The sequence below is a fragment of the Musca domestica genome, unplaced genomic scaffold (genome assembly GCF_030504385.1).
Source record: "Musca domestica strain aabys unplaced genomic scaffold, Musca_domestica.polishedcontigs.V.1.1 4, whole genome shotgun sequence".
Lineage (NCBI taxonomy): Eukaryota > Metazoa > Arthropoda > Insecta > Diptera > Muscidae > Musca > Musca domestica.
Genome location: NW_026712328.1, coordinates 20,536,513 through 20,558,951, shown reverse-complemented (window position 1 = coordinate 20,558,951; position 22,439 = coordinate 20,536,513). Strand labels below are relative to the sequence as shown.

At 33.4% G+C, this 22,439-nt stretch overlaps 1 protein-coding gene across 2 annotated transcripts in view; it reads left to right on the top strand.

Moving 5' to 3' along the window:
- The first annotated feature begins 458 nt into the window (after positions 1–458).
- LOC101897500 (homeobox protein abdominal-A homolog) overlaps positions 459–22,439 on the top strand; it is a 109,912-nt gene continuing 87,931 nt past the window's right edge. The window contains exons 1-2 of one of the 2 annotated variants that reach the window (XR_002194114.2): positions 459–565; positions 936–1,453. Coding sequence is in view for 1 of the 2 variants with exons in the window: in XM_020035090.2 (XP_019890649.1) it covers positions 559–565 (7 nt within the window). In the remaining variant the exon portion in view is untranslated. The remainder of the gene's footprint in view (positions 566–935; positions 1,454–22,439) is intronic. The other variant, XM_020035090.2, reaches the window with a different exon arrangement.

Below are 22,439 nucleotides of genomic sequence, written 5' to 3'. Positions count from 1 at the left end.
GTCAAAAGAGTAGTTGTTGATATTTTATACAACAATGCAACGAACTCAACAGAACCAATTGTGTTGTGAAATAGAATCCAAACCTTCAAAATCCGTAAAAACATTAGTCCACACTAACAACTTTTATTTAAATTTGACAACATCATTGGAGAAAAGAATTAATTTTTCTAAATAAAAATATTTCAATTTACAAAAATGTTCGCCGTCGGTAGTTTGCCACAAAATAAGTATTGGATTCATACATACTTTTAATTCTGAAAATGCCAATGCACCCTAATATTTGTGTAATAGTTATATTTGTTTGTATGCGTGTGAACAAGGCTGCCATTAAATTTGAAACTATGATGATTTGGGAAGCCATTAAAGTCACAACCACCACCAACATCATTCCTTTACTCTCGCTCACACAGCCTCATATTTTATCTTTTTTTGCCAGTTCGTTTGTTTGTTGTTTCGTAGTTCTGTTTTTGCCTGACTGCCTGTTATTCATTCCATTAAGATAAGACATTATGGCAGCCTGACTGCTACTTTTTGAACCGGTTACATTTCTGTGAACGCATGCGCAGTAAGTAGTAGTCTTTTTTTAGAGACAGACACTCAGATAACGATTAGCTGCCTTTGCACACCTCGATTGCTCTGGGGTCCGTAGCTGATGATCGTTCTCTGTCGGTTCTCAACGTAAACTCTCATTTTTTCCACTATATGGATCATATTAAGTGGCATTAAAAATTAATTTATCATTATGTGAGGAAATTAAGCAATAAACCAAAAAAAAAAAAGAGCATTCGGGGGAGGAGCGTTGATAGTCGTTGCGTGTGCGTTGTTGTTATTTTTTCTTGTTTTGTGGAATAAATTTCAATAAAATTATTTAAACGATTTGAACTGGTCTTCAAAATTGCTTTCGAAATAACTTTATTTTTATATATCATCCGTAGAGTGGGAGAAGGTTTCCGTGGCTTGAAAGATAAACATCTCGGCGAATGGCTTCATCGGAGAGAAACTATGGGAATTAACGTTGGATTATCACATCATCGACTTGAACGAATCTATTGCATTCGTCTGGTCTGTTCTTTTCGTAATTATACCAGTATTTGTCGAAGGGATTTATCCGTGAATAAATGGGCCATAAAGTGAATGTGAAACATATGCATGTGGTTTGTGAAGAATGGAAATATAAATGAAAGGGTGATTTTTGGTTTTAAAGTTAATTACAAAAATTTAACATATGGTTTAAAACTAGAGCTCAAGTTAAAATAAAAGTCATCTCAATAAATTCATTTAAGTATACCGACCACATGCACATTTCAGCGAATTTATTCGATCTTAAACTTGAAATATACATGAAGATACATCTTTTGATCGACTCCTTAAAAGATTGTGTTGTACTGCCGACGAGATAAGGACGACAATTGATAATTATTGGATTATCGTTGAATGTAAAGGAAAAATCCCGGTAGGATGATTACGCCACTTTGGATATTTTGTAATAGTATAAAGGTGAAATCGAACATACATATGTGTAGTCATGGACATTTTGTTACACACTTTCAATTGGTTTTGCATTTAAATTTAATTTTTAATCTTTTATTTTTGTGATTAAAATAAACTGTATTTTTTATAGTCGGAGTTTTCTCGCCTATATTCCTTTCAAATCGTACAGGTGATTTTAAAAAGTTAAAAATTCAGAACTAAGAGCATGAAATGTGAAAATTTGTATCATAACGGAAACATTTGATCGTGAATACATGACAGAATTTTCGTAAAATAATAAAACTCCCTTCCAAAAATTAATATGCATTTAATTGTGTAATTGTAACTAAGTAATTGTAACTGTGTAACTAAGCTATATGTCAACCGATTCTGATTTGAAGAACATTCTTAAAGCCTTTATAATAACTCATGTAGCAAATTACATTTAATTTGAAAATATTGTAAGCATTTGGTGCACAGAAATTCAAATCGACCACAAGAATGCACGATGCAGGACGTTCATGAAAAATGTTGGACACATGGGGATACTCACATTAAGGGAGATAGCTGTTTTACAAAAACCAAAGTTTTTGTATATATAGCTTTGCTTCCAAAAAATGTTTGATTGAAAAAAAGTATTCTTTAAACAACTAAAAAAACATTAATTTCGGTCAGGCCGAACATTCAATAACCTTTGTTGTAGACCCCATTAGGAACTACAAATACCGATTTTATAACAAAGCCGGTGAAAAGTATGGCCTTAATTGTAAAAATGTCGATTATCTGCAGTTAATGGCGCTATAATTAAAGGTGGACGCCGTTACTCAATGGCACATTTTAAATAATTTCGTGGAAAATTGTGACTAAAATACTTTCAGCTTTCATAGCTCTACATCTAATAATGTGGAAGGTATCGATATTTCAACAGACAAACATACTCAATCGAATTAAAAATTTTTGTTGCAAAATATTTTTGAAAATACACGATGATGGTTTAGTACATTTTAGAAAAATATTTTTGAATCATTTAAAAGATTACCAATACCAATGTGTGCAAAAAATTATCCATGTACCTCAGTTTGTTCGAAAGATAGCGTGTTTACAACAGACTGATGGACATCGCTAAATAGATTTAGAATTTTAGGCTTATCAAGAATATATAAACTTTTTATATATTGACAGTATGGTGAAGTGTATAACGAAGTTAATGCTACTTTTGTTTGGTGAAGGATACAAAAATCGCAGATTTTCGATATTTTTTTTTTTTTTTTTGTAAATTCCACCATGTTTGATGGCATTGTCTAAAGAAAATCTTTAAAAAAATATTGTTTTAAAAATCCCTCAATCTTTTAAAGAAATGAATAAATATATATACTTTTAAAAATCCACTATTCTTGTTACAAGATTTTTGAAATTTTTTCTTACTTACTTACTTTTTGAAAAATTTTTAAAAACAGCGAATTTTAGTCTTGATGTTTTAAAATATATATTTTAAAAAAAAATCTACGAGTCTTGATCAGAAAGTTGTAAAAAATATTTGTGGACAGATAATCATTAAAAAATAAATTTAAAGACAGTATTGAGTTTAAGAAACTCATTAAATAATTGAACAAAAAAATTAAGTGTTAGGATTAGTTATTGTAATTTTGAAGCTTTGTAAAGGAGAAAGTGCGAAAAAAGTGAGTCAGTATAATCCATTTTCACTTACCTTCGAACTCGATCTAAAATTGGAAAAAAAATATTGTTATGACTCTTGGGAACCAAACCAGATAATCCTTTAGATATCCATCTTGTCCGCTAACAGGCCTGACCGACAGACAGGCAGACAAACTTCTCTAGAACGATTCCATGGAGACACAGCTTAAAGAGTCAGGTGATATATATTATCTGATTTTTTTAGTGTAATATTGAGGAGATTTTACCAATATTTACGTTATTTTTTCAAACTAATATAATAATATTTATAAAAGTCTTCCTTGAACGTACAGTCTTATTAGATTTTTATTTACAGTACGTAGCATAGTTTAAAAAAAATTAAGGTATTTTTTCTTAATTGTAATAAAATTTCTTACAGTGGTTGTTGCTCTGAATTTGCCACATATAATAAATTCGATTAGAAAACACTTGATATTTCATTTATTAATATCTTTTCCATAATTTTAAATATTTGTGAAATCAACAAAATAATTTCTTGCATATGTATTAAGTAGTAAAACGTCCAAAAATACCCTTTAAAATAAAACCGTTATTTGAGGGCTATACGAAGACAAGAACTTGCATAAGTAATTGTTTGTGATAGGCTGTAGTACCCTTTAGGGCCTTCAAATACGAAATTTAAAACAATTCCGTAAATAATGCTTCTAAAAATTATCAAAATACCAAAAAAAAGAAGGTACCATTATGTGGTGTATACGAAGACGTGGACCTGCATAGACAATTGTCTGTCATATGTGGAAGAATCCATTACGAACTTTAAATACGAATTTTTAAACAAGTCCGTTGAATAACATCGCAAAAATCATCAAAATACCGAATACCGAAATTTCCCCTTAACCTGGCAAAATACACATATGTGCAATTTTTTAGCCTTCTATCTCAGTTCGTTCCAAAGATAGTGTTATGACAAGGGACAGACAGGTGGACTTCGCTAAATCGACTTAGAATTTTACGTTGATCAAGTAAATATATATACGAGGAGCTACAAACGGAATGACAAAGTTAATATACCCTCCATAGTATGATCTGGGTATAAAAACGGCATTCGCTTCGGATTTCTTTTTTATTTCAATTTCATTTAACATGTCCTTCTCTGTGTTGGTTGTACCATTTTTTTGATAAACTATTTGGTATTGTTGGTAACAAAATATTTTATATATGGTTTTCCATAGAAGTGAAATTACTTACAAAGTCGTCATAACTTAAATTCATTTTTCTATCAGCACTACATAATTATATTGCAGTTTCAGCTTAAATAAAGTCTTTTCTTGAGCCTTCATTTACGGGAGGGGAAGCAAAATAATCCCTGAGTAATTGTGATTTTAATATATCGATCGTTTTTTTACGGAAGCTTAAACATATGCCACTATTATGTACAAACTTCTGTGCATGTATTTATATCTGTTTATTATAAACTAAATACTCACATTCAGTAAATTATTAAAACACTTCACAGATTTTTATTATATATATGTTTAATTGTTTTATATGAATATGCCTGGAACACACACTTAATTTCTGTTTGTATGATAAATTTCACTCTTCTTCTCTGAATTATATTGATGCCATTGACTGCATAATTACAAATCGTCATTACTTTAGATGTTGTGTGTGTGTGGTCTTGATCGTGGACTTCTTCATGTTATCCAAAGCCCGGTTTCTGCATAATCACTAACGTCTTATAATGCATTTTATGCCCCTGCTCTTCTCGTCAATGCTGATTACAGTGTTTATGTGCTGTTTAAATATTCCAATTAATATTATGTGGTAAAAATAAATATGAAGTTTTGCAAATAATTATTTTCGCTGATATAATAGCGCAAAAAACAACAACAAAAATATATACGTATGAACATTAAATATGTATCCTTAGATTTTAATGGCTTTTAATTTGATATGAACTTAAAAGTACTTCAAATTTTACGGATTAAAAATAAAACTCGTTATTTTGATTAAACGTTCATTGCACGTTTTTAATGAAATGTAATTTATTATGAAAATTGTTGCCGTTGTTGTTGTTCTTGTTTATTTTATAATTTGATTTAATATCTGTTCATTTCATTTCATGCATATTTATATGTGATTTTCCTCAACCTTCTTCTCCATCACTTAAGCGCAAATATAGCTCCGTGTTGAGTGAATGTAGTGCAGGGCAATTAACTTTCAACCTTACGTTGCTGTTGTTTCATCGGTGGATGGTTAGCCGGCTGGCTGGGGCGTGCTGGACAGCGTTGCCATTGTAATGGGGAAAATGTTTGGGCCATTTTTGTGGTATTTGTTTTTTCTTTTTTCCTTTTTAAAGATTAAATTTCTCTGTGCTGAAATTTGTCTATTCAGCTGATAAATGTGACGAAATCTTCAAAGTTGCAGAAAAAGGACCGCACTTTTGCATTTGCCCAAAGCCAAAACGTAGACAAATATAGAAGATTTAATCAGAAGAAGTAACTGAGCATATTAAATGTGCAGTTATAGGCACTTTACTTGAAAAAAATCAGATAAGTAAAAATGTAATAACCACCTAAGGATTTTTATATAAAAGTATCTGAATTCAAGCGTGTTTCACTTGAAACTTCATATACCAGTAAGACAGTTTGAATAATGCAGGTAAACTTATCAAAAAAAAAAAAAAAAAACAAAGTTAATAAGGCCGTTTTATGAGGGCTATACCAAAACGTGGACCTATACATAAAATGTTTCGCCACACGAGCTAGAAACCATTATGACCTACAAAGACTAATTCTTAGACAAATCCGTGAAAGAACGAGACACAAATCATCAAAATAGCTAATATTGTGAGGTGCCGTTATATGGAGACTATACCAAAACGTGGACCTATATTTTCAATACCAACCATCCTAGACACAATACAAATTGTTCTGCCAACTTTTGACGCTCTACGTCAAATAATGTAGGCTGTATCGGGATTTCAACATACAGACAGACGGACGGACAGACGGACATCGTTAAATCGAATTAGAATTTTTTGCTGATTATGAATATTTATACTTTATGGGGTCTATGACGAATATTTAGGGATGTTACAAACGGAATGACAATGTTAATATAATATATAGGTGGAGAGTATAAAAAAGTTTTCTCGGACGGACTATACCCGTTTCGTGGTTGTAAAATACCAGACTAGTTAGTTAAAAACATAGTAAGTTCGGCCAGACCTTTATAAAAATACCGAATATAGGGAGTCACTGTTATATTGAGGCCTATACGAAGACATAAACCTCTATATGCAATAGTTGTCATAGGCGAAACTTGCATAGGCAATCTTCTGTCATTGGCTATATATACCAAAATGTGGAGCTATATGCCAATATTTAAATTCCAAGAGCCCTGCAGAACTAACAAAGATCTCAGAACAATTTTATCAACCTATTTCATTTCGTTCAGAAGCTATAGTGATTTCTACGGACGGACGGATATCACAAAGTCAAAACCGATTTTTATCCTAATCAAGTATATTTTTTATAAATAATACGATTTTTTTCGAGATTTATTTTCGGATTTATTTTACTGATTACAATAAGATGTTCCCAATATTTCGCAATTATCAAATTGCATCTTCAGGGGCAATATTTACATAAAATAGCCAGATTTACTTAACAGCTAATGTAGTTTTTACTACCATTGTCTGGTATTATTATTGCACAATAAAATAAATCCGAAAATGGCCAAAAGCTCGAAAAAAATCTTATTATTTATAAATCAAATAAAAAGGCCGACAAACAACCATTTCTCAAGAATATATAAACTTTGTGTATAATGTATATTTGGATGGAGTGACAAACTTAATATACCCTCAATACAATGATGGAGCTTATAAAAAAGTCGGACTACTTGGTAAAAAAAACTAATCAAATATGTTGAGTTGTACCCATTCCGTGGTTGTAATTAGAGGGACAGTGCATTAATAATTCCACATCGCATTTCCAATTCCTATTTGTAAACAATTTGGTTATATGTGGACAATACCAATTCACGTTAACCATTTTTTCAAAAATGTTATAGATGGTATTACGCTAATAAAAACATTAGCCGATTTCGACATATTTAATACAGAACTTGCACTGGGATCTAAATAAAAAAATATAGTTATAGAAAATGTGGTCAAAGCCTTCAAATATCCAAAAGAGGCTGAACATGGCAAATAAATATATGGGGGATACACAAAAATGTGACCTGATTTATATTTTTTGTACGATACTTGCGTACTGTTTCAAAACACCTAAAAACGGAAGATATGGTGGACCGATATATCTCATTTCCAATCCAAAAATAGATTACTATGTAATATGAATGTAAGCTAAATTTTAGATATTTAGGTCGATCTCTGCATAAGTTCAGATTTATTAACACAGATGGACAGACAGAAAAATCAAACCGCCTTCAAATATTACTCTGATTAAGATCATATTGACTTCATTCAGATTTAAATAATAATTTCAAATGAGCAAAACAAAATATGGACCAATAGTAACAATGACTGTTTTGAATCAAAAAATTTACCTAAATTGTTATAATACCACAAATCTCAATACCAAATTTCCCACCAATAAACCATATATCTGTGCAAAATTGAGTGTTCTCTCATGACAGCAATTGACGAAACCTAAGCCGAACAATATATACTCAATGAAGTCTCCGCCGGGTGTTTGCCATTCTTCCTTAAATTGTCAAATTTACAAAAATCATATGAACATTTTGTATAAAAACGGCAACTCTCTCACTATCTGGCTGCTGCCAAGCTAGTTTGCTAGCTGGCTGGCTGTTCGGCTTGAATGCTATTTTATTTTGTTTTAACAAATACTGGCAATTTATAATAAAACATGAAAATTGCAAATAACATTTAACCCAAAACACCCAGCACTATGAATAACTACACTATTACGGCGGCCACACAACCATTCAGCAGTTCCTTCATTCAAGTTCCACGTTATGTCGAGGAAACACCCGTATCAGACTCCATGCTCCAGCCACACTTGTTAAGGTGTAATCCCATGGCAAGGCAAGCGACAAGTTTGCTGCGATTTACCTAAGCGTTTATGTCTGGTAGTGGTAGTGGTGACCGTGATGTTGGTGGTAGTGAGGGAAATACTGTTTACCTTTTCGTGTAAAATACACTTTTACGCCAATATCGTTGCCGTTGCTCCTATGCCGTGAAAGTGTAGCACAACTAGCAGGGAGGAAATAAGTTTAAAACATACTTAAAATCAATTTACTTAATAACCAACAATTTAAGTGTGCGCGCATTCGCATTACACTCGAAAATTTAAACGCCGTGTTTTGTTCGCCTATTTCATTCTTCGTATTTTCAGTTCGTCTTCCTTGCCATGTATTCACAGGCATGGAGAGGTACTAAATAAGTATGTAGTTGGTTGGCGCAACGCTTTGCTCGGTGTACATGGACTGAAGTGCTAAGAGCGGAAGGGCCTAACAACGCCGACAAAATTGGCGAATCAAAAGTAATTTATGTGAACATACACCACAAGCATGCATGCAGCGCAAATTTTCTTTTTCGTTTGTACTAGGGCAAACCTTCGGTGTTTATTTCTTCTTGACAAGTACTCTTGTATTTGGGAAATTTCAGATGAAGGTGAAAAATGCGACCGGCAAAGGAGAGCGTTAAGAGCAAAAATCAAAACATGTGCATTTTTTGAAGCATATGTTGAATTGCATGCAACATGCGAATAATCTAGTAAACCCACAGCGGCAACAACAACGACAACGAAACAACTATAACATAGTTGTTGTTTTGTCGTAGTTTTAATTTTATTTCAATATTGTTCCTGTTGTTGGCTTATTTTTTTGCTAGTCCTCCTTTTGTAGTGGATGTTGTTTAACATACTAAAATACTACTACAAGTATCATCGTTTATTCAAGCATTTCATTGGAAATACCCTGCACTATGTGAGGACAGCATGTTGCGTACCATTCACAATGTGACACATAAAATCTTTTTAATAGAACTTAGTAACTTGCTAATCGAAATTCTTAGAAAAATACCTTAATTACCCGTCGAAATACATGTTTGTTACCTACCTTTTTATCAAAGATACTTAGCGCGCTGTGTTTCCTCATTCTTAAAAAAATGCACACACACACACCCAGCGCTTGTAAAATCCCTGTTGTTTTGCATTTGTTTGTAAAAAAGAGAACTGCAAATATAAATGCTGAGAAACTACCTGTAATTTGGAAAAAAATTTCGTTTATGGTACAATGAGTGGGTGCAACAACATTTGTTAATTGAATATTCAATTCGCTATGAGAGAAGTCAGTAAGCAAGGAAAGTCGGGCGGGACCTACAATATGATACCCTTCACCACTATGCACAGTTAGTAGAGCTATCAGTTACAAGTAAACTTAGATCATACCATCTAGGAACTTTTTTGAATATGTATTATGGCCTTAGAGCAGTTGTTATTTGAAATTAAAAGGAACTAATATATAAAATATATATCCAACTCTGAGTCTATTTCCACCCCAGTTGGCTGAGGCATTTGTACCTCTCGTTCCAAATAACATTACTATAGAGTGCATGAAATAATTTAAAAATGCATTCTATTAAACAAGTAAAAAAAGCTATAAGTTCGGCTGAGCCGAACTTTAAATACCCCCGCGACAAATTTAAGAATTTTCCAAAAAATAAAATCCGTTAAAAATTCTGTTAAAATCTTAAAAATACCGAATGTAGCCGTTATATTAGGGTCTATACGACGACGAGGACCTGCATTAACAAAATAACGAATATAGGGAGGTATTATTATATGTGGGCTATACGAACACGTGGACCTGCAAAGACAATTGTTTTGTCTTAGGCTGTATTATCCGTTATAAACTTCAAATACCTAATTTGAAACAATTCCAGTGAAAATTGTCGCTAAAATCATCAAAATACCGAATATCGGGAGGTACCACTATATGGGGGCTATAAGAAGACGTAGACCTGCACACTAAATTTTCTGTCTAAGTCTGTAGTATCCATTACGAACTTCAAATACCAAATTTTAATTCCGGTTAATAATGTCGCTAAAATCATCAAAATACCGAATATATGGAGGTACCGCTATATGGGGGCTAGAAAACAATGTGAACCTGCACAGACAATTTTCTGTCATAGGCTGTGGTATCCATTACGAACTTCAAATTTGAAATAATTCCGGTGAATAATGTCGCTAAAATCATCAAAACACCAAATATCGGGAGGTACCGTTATATAGGGGCTATACGAAGACGTGGACCTGCACATACAAAATTTCTATCTTATGCTGTAGTATCCATTTCGAACTCAAATACTAAAGTTGAAACAACTCCGGTGAATAATGTAGCTAAAATCGTCAAAATACCGAATATAGGGAGGTACATTTATATGGGGACTATAAGAAGACGTGGACTTACATGGCCCATTTTCAATACCTGCAGACATAATATACATTTAAGTAAAATTTTATCAATCTACTTCATTTCATTCGGAAGCTAGAGTGATTTCCATAGACGGACGGCATCGCTAAATCAACATAGAACTTTATGCTGATCAAGAATGTATATACGTTGTGAGGTCCAAAATGTATATTTCGAGGTGTTACAAACGGAATGACAAACTTAATATACCCTCCATACTACGGTGGATATAAAAATATGTATCTGGGCATAGATATATGGGAATCGAGTTTCATCAAATTAAAAAAATCGGTTTTTTGGGCTGATATTGCATATTTGGTCCACAATAACATTGAAATCGTATGAAGATATATATGAAATCTCTTTCCAAATCTTGTACCAAATATCGATGTTGTAAAGTACATATTACGAAAATGAGGGACTTGAACACCAAATCGGATGAGGAATATACATTGGAGCTATTTCTGAATCGATTTTCAGCAAATTTGAATCTACACTTTGTTCATAAAAATACATGGACAGGTAATAGAGAAGTACTATTATGTGAGAGCTAGACGTCTCTTTGGAGACCAAATGGTCTACGTATCTCCCCGGAACTGGTCAGAATTTTCCAAACATAGATACCGTATCTTTGACCAATCTTAATTCAAGGTAACCTCACTGCAAATAAAAATATCAATCCCTGAATTTTCTTTGTCACTTTTTACTTCATATAAAACAGGATGTCCAACTCTGGCAATAATAAGTTGTAAAAATATTTTAATCTTGAAATATTTGAAAACATATGCCTCTTGATTTTTTTTTAAAAATAGTTAATTTTTCAGCTTACTGTTAACGCAAAGGATATGCAGTTTTTTGTGATAGTCAACTAGTCAACATTTTAAAATTTCCTCTTAACTATGCAAAATTTCCACAATTGGTTCTCAATGTGTCCATGTTTGTCTACCTCCCCGCAAGGGTTCAACATTTTTGAAAATAATTGGCCAAAATGATCTAAAAAGTTAAGCTATGCGTTCACGTTTTCACACCTCGCTCGGAACTAGACAGCATTTTTATAATGTTCAAAATTTCCTAAATTGGTTCCAAATATATCCATGTTTTCATTCTTTGTTTAAAATTTCCAAAGCAGGGACCCCTATGGGTACTCGTTTGATTTTGGATTTTTGAAAAGTACCCTTATGGGTCTACATTTTCGTATCTTCCCTGGAAGTGGTCAACATTTCCAAAGAGACTCCTGCAAATAATAATATTCAGGTCTGTATTTTCTTTAATTTATCTTGTCAATAAGAAGTTTTAAAATATATAAGTTTAAAAAAATTTGTTAACATCTTTGTCTTAAATTTTTTAAAAGTAGTTATTATTTTTTTAATTTACTGGTACAACAAATTTTCGGCATTTCCCAGAGGCGTTGCGTATACAGATTTCTTTGGTTTTGGATGGATTAATCCTAATAACCCAGTCAGCGTAGGATTGATTTATATTATCCAAATGGTGCCTAACTTTAGTAAATGAATCATCAGCATATAGAATCCCCGGATCAGTGTCTATATGGGGGAAATAGTATATTAAAATTCTGTATAAATGAGATGATAAAATAGATCCCTTGGGGACCCTACAACTGGCATTACCCTGTTCAGACAAAACATGATTTAATTCCACTCAGAACATTCTGTTTGCAAAGAAACTTTGAAATAATCTTGAAACGATTGGATCAAAATGAAGTTGCGCCATTTTGAAAAGGATCCCCAAATGATCATGCATCTCACGCCTTTTCAAGATCGAGTGAAATCGGAACCGCACATTTTCGCTCTTGCAATGTACAAATAATGTCATTATGAAATTTAAGAAATGCTTTTAATGTCCTCTTTTAAAGCCGAACTGTAATTCAGGAATATAAGACTTTAGTATTCCATAATACATTTTATTGCGGATAATTCGCTCCAGTAGTTTACCTATGTTGGAAAACATGGAAATAGGTTTTAAATTATTAATGTCGTAATTTCTTGGATTTTTCAAAATTGAAACAATTTTAGAAATTTTCCACTTATCCGGAAAATAAGAATTGCTTAAGCCGTTCGCAGGAAGATTCTTAATAATAAAGTTAGATATTTATCCAAACCACATGATTTTTTATTATTAACCGACTATTTCTTCCATAGTCGTTAGTCTAGGATTATTGATTAAAATTAAGAGAAGATTCGTTAGCATTAAACACAATCATATTAAAATCACTTTGTGTAGCTCTTTCCACAACGCTTTCCAATTCAGATCTGTTCTGATGTACTGGAGTATGCTGGTAAATGTTACTGAAATATTCCCTTCATCTTTCACACGCAGCTGAATCATCGTTGAAAAATACTCCGTTCTCCGACAGTTTGTTAATATTTACTCTTCTTTTATAGCCTACGATATAATAAATTTATTGATGAGCACTTGGTCCAGGTTAAGTATGCCAAATCCTTACAGAAAATATTCTAGCTAGTCCAATTTCAACTTGCCTTTTTATGATTATATTTAACAGTTGTACCTGTTTTGATAACATACGATAATTTTGATCAGATCTGTATCGATTTCGGTTGAAATTTCTTTTTAAATCCTTTTGCCAAATGTATTCTTTTTAAGGGTTTTTTATTGGATCTGAAAATGCAATTTTTCTTTTCAAAATAACGTTTTCTAAATAAACTGACTGAGCGTTTTCTACCGCGTCAGAAAACTTGTGAATATCATAGTCTACCACAGAATTAAAAAGATTCTTATGATGGTCATTAAAGATTTCAAACAACTCTTCTTTTATATCATATCATTTTTAAAGTTTCCACATTTGTATTTTTATATGAGGTGTAATGCCGGAGTGGAGTGTTTATGAGAATTGAAAAAGACGATAATTTTAAATGTAATTTAAGTTTAAAATGGTCCGCAAATGTTGGTAAGAAATGTCCATAGGCTAAATCTAAAATGTACCCATATAGTGGTTATGGTAGTCGTTGTAGTCCTACACAGTATTTTATTATTTTTTTTTCTTATTATATATAATTGTTTATATGTATCCTAGTTGTTATGGATGACAGGGTAATTATAGCTGTCGTTTCTACTGGACTATTTTCTACTTTATTTCCAGTTTTGTATTTTGCTCCCTGGACTGTTTTGGATGGTGTACGTACTTTACTTAGCCTCTAAACTAGTAAAGCAACACACGCACATATGTGTGTGTATCCACATACCTATTGAAAAGAACCCATATAACACATAAGGAGAGTTGTGAATAATTTTTTACATGACACTATAATAAATTGCAGCAGAAGAAATTGCATAAATCACATCAACCTTTAATCGGAAGAAAGGAAACTGAATTACGAATTATTTTGTTCCCATATAAAGTCTATGTACTGTTAACATAATTAGTTCTGAATTTCTAAAATAATTATTTTTTTGCTTTTGTAATCAGCAACCAAGAGATGCATTTAAAACCAATTCGAAGGCAGAACAACTAGCTAACTAAAAATTAACGGTTCGATCTAAAATATTCACAAATGTATGGGACCCATGCCTACATTCTATATAAAAGAGGTGTGATATAAAAGGAACGAAAATATTTTCTTATAGTTTTTTTCCCCTCCAAAAGTATATATTTTTACATAAATCAGAAATATTTTATTTGTAGAAGAACAGTGTTGGCAGTGTAACTTTGTTAACCCAAATGACGAGATCGTAAGCTCAATAGAGCTTATTTTATTTGCTAATAGAGATTTTAAGTATTTATTAATCCAAAAACTCATGCTCCGCCAATTGAATCCAGACACTTATATCCAAATTTAATACCGTGCAAATGCTGCGTCCTTACTTCCAGCCACTAGATATTATCAGTTCCAAGCAGTAATAAGAGCGGAATGGCTAGGACAATCAAGGGTTACGTTTTGGACATGCCAGGACCCTGGTCATGCTAGGAGCAAGCCACTAGATCTTATTAGTTCCAAGCAGTAATAACTGCGCTTTGGCTAGGACAACCAAGAGGGTAGCGTTTTGGACATGCCAGGACCCTGGACATTTAAATGAGTCGTATCATTTAACGCGTAGCTCACCAATTTTGTGATATCATATCCACCTTTTTCAACTTCACCTACATTAAGTTAATAATACCTGATAAAGACGCGAGAGCTGTTCTGGTGGGTCTATCTAATTATACAGACGGTTCCAAAATGAATTAAATTGCGGGCGTATTGTACAAATTGTAAGAATTATGATCATAGTCCTGGTTTTACGAGAGCTTCTTAAAAATATATTGCCAAATTCTTATGCTATACGATCACGTAAAGCTGTACACGTCATTCTGAAAAATTCTATTTTAATTTTAGTAGAATTAAAATCAACATTTTTTTATTTATATCTAAATTCAAACATTTTTAGTATTGCTAAATAAATTATAATTCGCTTTTTGACCTCTTGTTTCACAATTGGTAACAAATACTATCTTAAACTACAGGGTTGCCCATATTCGACGGACCCATCTGGCAACGCCATAACTTTTGACAGAGATGTCACATCGCTTAATGACATACCGCGTTTGAAGCGTCAGTCAAAGCAGATTTTTACCATGAACCAAAAAACGCCACGCGAGCGCTCTGAAATTTACATTCAACAGAAGAAGTCAATTGTGAAAACTCAACGTGCTTTTAAAACATTAAAAAATATGAGAAGTGTGCCTTCTAAGAACACCATTAAGCGTTTATACGAAAAATTTTCGACTGGTAAGGCTCTTTCTAATCCGAAGAGGCCATATAAAAGTAGACCAAGGCGATCGGCCGAGAATATCGCTGCCGTACGAGCCAGTGTTGAGAGGTCCCCAAGAATATCCCAAAAACGCCGTCCTCAGCAGTTGAGCATGGCTCGGCCCACTTTACAACGGATTATTCGCATTGATTTGCATTTGTTCCCGTACAAAATTCAATTGACGCAAAGAATGTTGCCTGCGGACAAGCCTCGTCGATTGGAATGGGCCCAAAGGTCCGTTGAATATGGGCAACCCTGTACTGTATTGGTTTTTAATAATAACAATAATATTCCTTTTCTTGGTTTAGTTTGATTTTTAGTGTCAGAAAAATAATTTCCGCAATAGTTCCATGAGCCTAAATTCAAAATTTTTTTTTGCAAAATCAACAAAAAAGTACTTCCTATCCTTTCTATTGGTCATTACGAACATAATTTGCATAGCATCAGTATGTGATAGAAAGGTATGTGAGAACTATGGGGCATAAAAGAGAGTTTGGTCATTCGTTTCAATAAGAGACAAATGAGGTTCCTATCCATATATCCTGTGATATTTTTCGTCTCATTTTTTCAAATGGAATTCGACTTCTTCTAGTCCCTATTGGCATTGATGTTGATGTTGGGGTTGGTGCTGGTTGGCTGGCCGACAACGGTGTCTGCGCTCGGGAAATACCATGAATTTGTGTTTGTCGAGATAAAAATGCCACAGCAACTTGTCATAATAAATTTCTGCAACGATGGTCAGCATTTATAAGCTTATTTTTCGCCATAAATATCAGCCGGCACTATTCGAAACAAAGGCAAAACAACAACAAAAGGAAACTAACGTTTTTTTTTTTTTTTTGAACAAAACAATACAATTTTTTTATGTTTCGGTTTATTTGATATGATTTTTTGTTTATGGCTTTTGTTTACGCTCGTTCGGTAAATGAATGAACAAAAACATTCATATATTTGTGTGTTGATATTTTTTATAAAATAATAGTAGTGAAATTTATGCAAATTTATAGTCAAGATTTACCGCAACAACAACACTAAATATTCACCAAACAAACAATGAAAAATTGGAAAATGTTGCACAAAAACTCACACATACAAACAATAACAACACAACCACCACTACAATTTTAATGAAGTGCCTAAGATTAAAATCTAAAATGAAATATGGTTTCGCAAATTTTTTTTCTGCAGCAGCATTAAACTGCAGTTTTCTATAATTTACTATTGAACAAATACGTAAAATACATAAATTAAGTTTTATTTTGTGCGAAGTTTTATTAAAGCCGTTTTTTCGGTGTATTCAAATGCTTATAATTTAAAGTATTTCAATACATGTTTGATCAATAATGCCCTTTCAATAGGTAATGACATTTTTATTAATTTAATATACAATATTAACTATATCATACGGTTCGAACACCTCCTTAGATCCCACAAAGTGTTCTTGATCAGCATAACATTTTATGTCGATTTAGCGATGACTACCTGTATGTCTGTCTGAGTATATCGCTCTAACTTCCGAACACAATATAGTAGGTTGATAAAATGTTACTCAGATCTTTTTTAGATCTGCAGGACTATTGGTATTGAAAATGCCTTGTAAGGTATGCGTTTTGGTATATGTCCCATATAACTGTACCGACAGATTTTAGACTTTTTTAGTCACAATTTCAAACCGAATTAACTGTAAATAGCGAATATCTTATCATAGTATGTAGGAACTTTGTGTTTGGAGTTCGTAGATGGCACCAAATTCTCTGGCACCATATTGACTGTAAATGTCGAAGCTCTTGAAATTAAATTGCCACCAAAAGCAAAAAAGTATGCCAAATTTGATCGAAATCGGTTAAGATATAGCTATAGCTCCGATATATATTGTTCATCCGGATTGTTGTCTTTGTCCTCCGCAGCCGTAATGTGCACTCTGTAACAACAATATATTGGGGAAATATATCAAATACAACTCAGAAATACCTAAATTTTATCGAGATCGGGTCAGATTTGGATAAAGCTCCCATATATAACTTCGTCCGATTTGCCTCTTATTGTGAACCAAACGTGTAATATTAGCCCAAATGGGATGGAATTTGGAGCTGACGACCGAATTTATTCTAGAAGCTAGTATGTCAAATTTGGTGAAGACCGGTTCATATAGTTATATTTGTTCCCCACAGCCGTAATATGCACTCCGTAACAACGATATTCAGGGAAATATTTCAAATACAGCTCAGAAATATCTATGACAAATTTTATCCAGATCGGTTTAGATTTGACTATAGCTCCCATATACATCTTTATCCGATTTGAAGTTAATTGTGCACCAAATGAGCAATACAAGCCCGAATTGAAAAGATACAAATGCTTCGGTATGTATAGTCCCGAACTTTAAATTATAATTATAATCATAGCATGATTTAATTCTCTCATAAAAACTTTTAATTGTTATGTGGAGCTCTACTAAATTAGCAAAGTAGGGTTGGGTATCATATAGTCGGCTCCGTCCAACTTTAAGACTTTCTTTACTGTTTCAGTCTGAGTTTGTTTTTGATCCGCATATTTTCTTGATGTTGTAAATTGCCTTGAGTTCTTGTGACAGTTTTTGCCGAACTGACCCATTCTATCGGGTTGCAAAAATTTGCGACAGAATTTTTATACCCTCCACCATACAGGGAGGTATATTAAATAATTAATTCCGTTTGTAACATCTCGAAATATTTAAAAAGTATATATATTCTTAATCAGAATAAATTATAAAACTATTTAGGGTTGTCCGTCTGTCTGTCTGTTGAAATCAGAGGCTTGAAATTTGGAACAAATGTTCATGTTATATCCAGGCTGATTGGTATTGACCTCCATATAACGGTACCTCACAATTTTCGGTATTTTGAAGATTTCTGCCACAATTTCCAACCAAATTAGCTGAAACTTGACTTGCGAAACATGTTCGATTAAGGTCCACTAATTCGTATAGGCTCCATATAATGGTACCTTTGTTAAACATTAAAGCCTTTTTTACTTGTTCTTAGTATATTCGACCTCGCCCTAGTACTTGTTATAACATGTCTTAAGACTTGCCAGTAGGTATGAGGATTATCTGATCCAAAAAAGTAGGACTTTTTTGCGTGTTTTTGGCAACATTGATGCAAATATTTTCCATATATTGATGTAATCTAGAACCTGTAGTATATTTTTATGACATATAAACTTTTAGAATATTTTGACTTGCTATAATTTCTTGGTCCGACTTGGATTGAATTCTATGGTGGCCTATATCTACACAACAAGATCAATAGGATGTGAGGTCTAAAACTTTAATTTCGATGAATCACGTTGAACACCATATAACACCAACATAATAATAAGTGTTAAAGAACGGTGTGTAACATTTCTTCACACAGGAATTTAGCCGCACAACAGCACTATAATGTGTACTGTTGGACCAACAAAAATTATTATCATGCGCAAAATTTTACAAAAAGGGTCACTTAATTCAAATGTTGTGAGGAAGATTTCATAGAGGAGGGCTACTAGAAGGTGTGGTATGATATTGAGCATTTGTTGCACCTGACTTAAGTGTGATGTGAACTAAAAAACATAACACAAATTGGGCCAAATCAGATATTACATTCTAGAGCTATCGTGCGCGCCAACCTACTCTCTTACTTAGTTATTTCAACCGAGTCCATTTATATACTTTGTATTCAATTTCGTAAGTCAAATGGCAATATCAAATTTCTCATCAAATTTAATTCAATACTAATATGAACTTACCTTACAATACGCATGCAATATTACTGTAGCAAAGGCAAAAGAATCTTATGAATTCTGAAAAAGAAAGTTGATTTCACATAACTTTAGGATTTAGCATAATATTTTTTGGCCATAGTAATACATAGATGTTTTTAATCAACTACATTTCCTATTTATGCCCCAGTTAGAATCTAGTAAAAGGTTAAATATTATCTTCCGCCACACAGAAAAGGCGCGAAATTATGGTGAAAAACGGCCAGCAACGAAAATAAAACCACTCACAACCCAAAGGTTTTCAAACTTCATTACATCGAAATATTCCAACACATTCATGCCGGCATGCCTGTGAGGCTTAAATGAAGACTAGGAAAAATATTCCATCTAAACATCCCGCCGCAGTCGAAACATTGCTATCAAAACATAGACCAAACAATTTATACTGTTTGTGTGTGAGCATGAATGTTGGTTGTTGGTACGGTCGGTCGTATGAATATAAACCAAATTGTACTCCAAACATGCATGTACAATCGCCAGCCCTCTGTCTGTCCGGCAGTTGATGTGGTACAATACATTCGTGTTACTGTATGGGTTATACTCTGAAAACGAATGAGAGCTTTGGAATGTACGGCAGGCTGCAGCAGCAGTAGTAACAACAGTTCGAGTATCCATCCAACGACAAACGGCGGACGGACAGACAGATATTGCAACAGCTATAGCTAGAGTAAAACCAATGCTACTACAGCAACAAAAACAAACGATCATTTATATAGGAGCACAAAAGCAAAGAGTTGGTCTGTCTGTCGGTCGGTTGGTCGGCAAACTCCAATGAATATTGCTGCTGCACATTGTTAATCTTTGTAAAATCCAAGTGCTGCATGCGGTATTATGCGAAAATTTATCTGATTTAACACCTAATATACAATAACTTAATATGCAATACATTCGCACACACACAAACACACATACGTATCACAGCAATACAAGGCGGCTGCTGTAGCAACGACACCAACAACATCAGCAGCAGCAGCAGTGCAGAAGTCGCAGTCTAATAGTTTTGGCCAAAGAGTGAAGAGTAGAGTGCTTCAGCCATGAATAGCAAATTTCTTTGTTAAGATGACCGACCAAGAATGTACCGAAAAACAAAACGTAGGGGGTTGCTGAGGCACGCGTGTTTTCTGCCCTCTTGCACACGCAGTTACCCACTCGAACATGAGGGCTCACTGCAAACATTACAAGTGTGTGATAAATGCGTTTTCAAGGAAAATATGCAGGCAGATGAATAAAGAGCATGACCAAGAGAATGGGTCTTATAAATATCAAAATCTAATACTGCCAAAATATAAACGACCAAAAAAAGAACAAAAGAGATGCCAACAAAGAGAGTGTGTAATATTCCGCCACTGCCTATCCAGCGATTGTATATGGCGAATCAGAATAGCCAACGGCCTGCCATATATTCACACAAACACATTATGAAAAATCGACAGAAAAAACGAAAAGGCCGTCTATTTTATAGTGAAGTTAAAAATACGTTTATACAACGGCATATATTCAGGCAGAAATTTCTACAATTTGTGTTGGAAGTTAACATTAGCAAGCGTCTAAAGGCCCCGGAACATTCATGAATGCTGGAATAAAAGGTCTACTGCCAATTTGGAAGAAAGTCTCCAATTAAAATTCGAAATTATGCGTTTTCGATTACATATTATTGACCTAATTTCAAAACAGTTTATATACATCGATCCAGATTTTTCATAAAGAATTGAAATTGTGCACTGAACGCTTTTAATATGTATTAAAATGAAACAGATTTTTCCAAAGACTTATCTTTAATTTTTTGTCTGTACTCTTTTTTGATAAGTTTATTTACATTTGCCCATTTGCGAATTCCCCTATAAGTGCGGCAAAAATAGACATAACAAGTAAGCAAAGGCTATAGTCGTGTGAGGCCGACCATGTGATACCCTACAACACTAAATATGATAGAAGCCCCCCTATGTCCAAATCCCATTTTGGTAGATTTTCGCGTACCACGGAGCACTGCCCAGATATTACACTTAGCATTTTGACCAGGGCCAAATGGCCTCCGTTGTGCTGTTAGTTATTGTGATCCATTTTACAGCTAAATATGACTAAATGGTCATCAAAAATTCTATATAATTTGCTTGTCTACGATATTTGGCTATATTCGTCTACGAAATCAGTAAAAAAGCCAGAAATTCGCTTTTGTGTATTTCGGATAACGCCTGCAAGTAATGCTAGTATTTTTTCACACAATACAAAATACTACAAAACCTATATTTACATCATTATTAGCCTTTTTCTATGCAATCTTTTTATATTTTATACTTTTATGCCAAGAGGGCCTTCTGAATTAACAACATTTGTCAAAATCGATCCAGCCATTCTTGAGATTTAAGAATTCTAGCTAACATTATATATATACATTGTATATAATTCGCTATATATACTATCGGCATCTACGTAACGGTCAGAATTGGCCTGGGATTAACAATATTCGCGGTTAAATGGAAAATTTGACTTTTATCTAACACAAATATTATGGTCTATTTTAACCACTAAATATTACTCGATGACCGATGTCGATGTCCATTGTTGTATAATTGTGACCTGTAGAGCAACTGCAAAATCAGGAAATTTTTCAATTTTTGGTCCATTTCAACCCCTAACTACGAGTATTATGCGATCATCTCCAAACAAAAAATAGGCTTCTATTCTGACCATAACCCCACCTCCATTTTCAATTTCGTGATGTGATTACAAATTAACATGGACAGACGGACATACATAGCTATATCGACTCAGCTCGGCGAGATAGGAAGATCCATATATATTTTCCCATGTGGGAATCCAATATTTCAAGGTGTTACATAATTTTTGGCCAAAATAAACTTATAATACTCCCAACACATAGTGTTGTAGGGTATAATGACAAAAAAGGCAATGATAACAAGTAAAAAAGTCGGACGGGGCCGACTTTATGACACTCTGCACCACATTGGTAATTTAATAGAGCTCCGCATGACAATTAAAAGTTTGTATGGGAGAAGTCAATCATACACGCTAAGATTATAATTAAAATGTAAAGTTCAAGGGACTAAATATGCCGAAGCATTTGTATCTTTTAAATTCGGACTTGTATTGCCCATTTGGTGCCCAATTAATTTGAAATCGGATAAAAAAGCTCCCATATATTTGTGAGCTATATCCGAATCGGAACCGATCTCGATAAAATTTGGCAAAGATATTTCTGAGTTGTATTTGATATATATATATATATATATATATATATATATATATATATACAT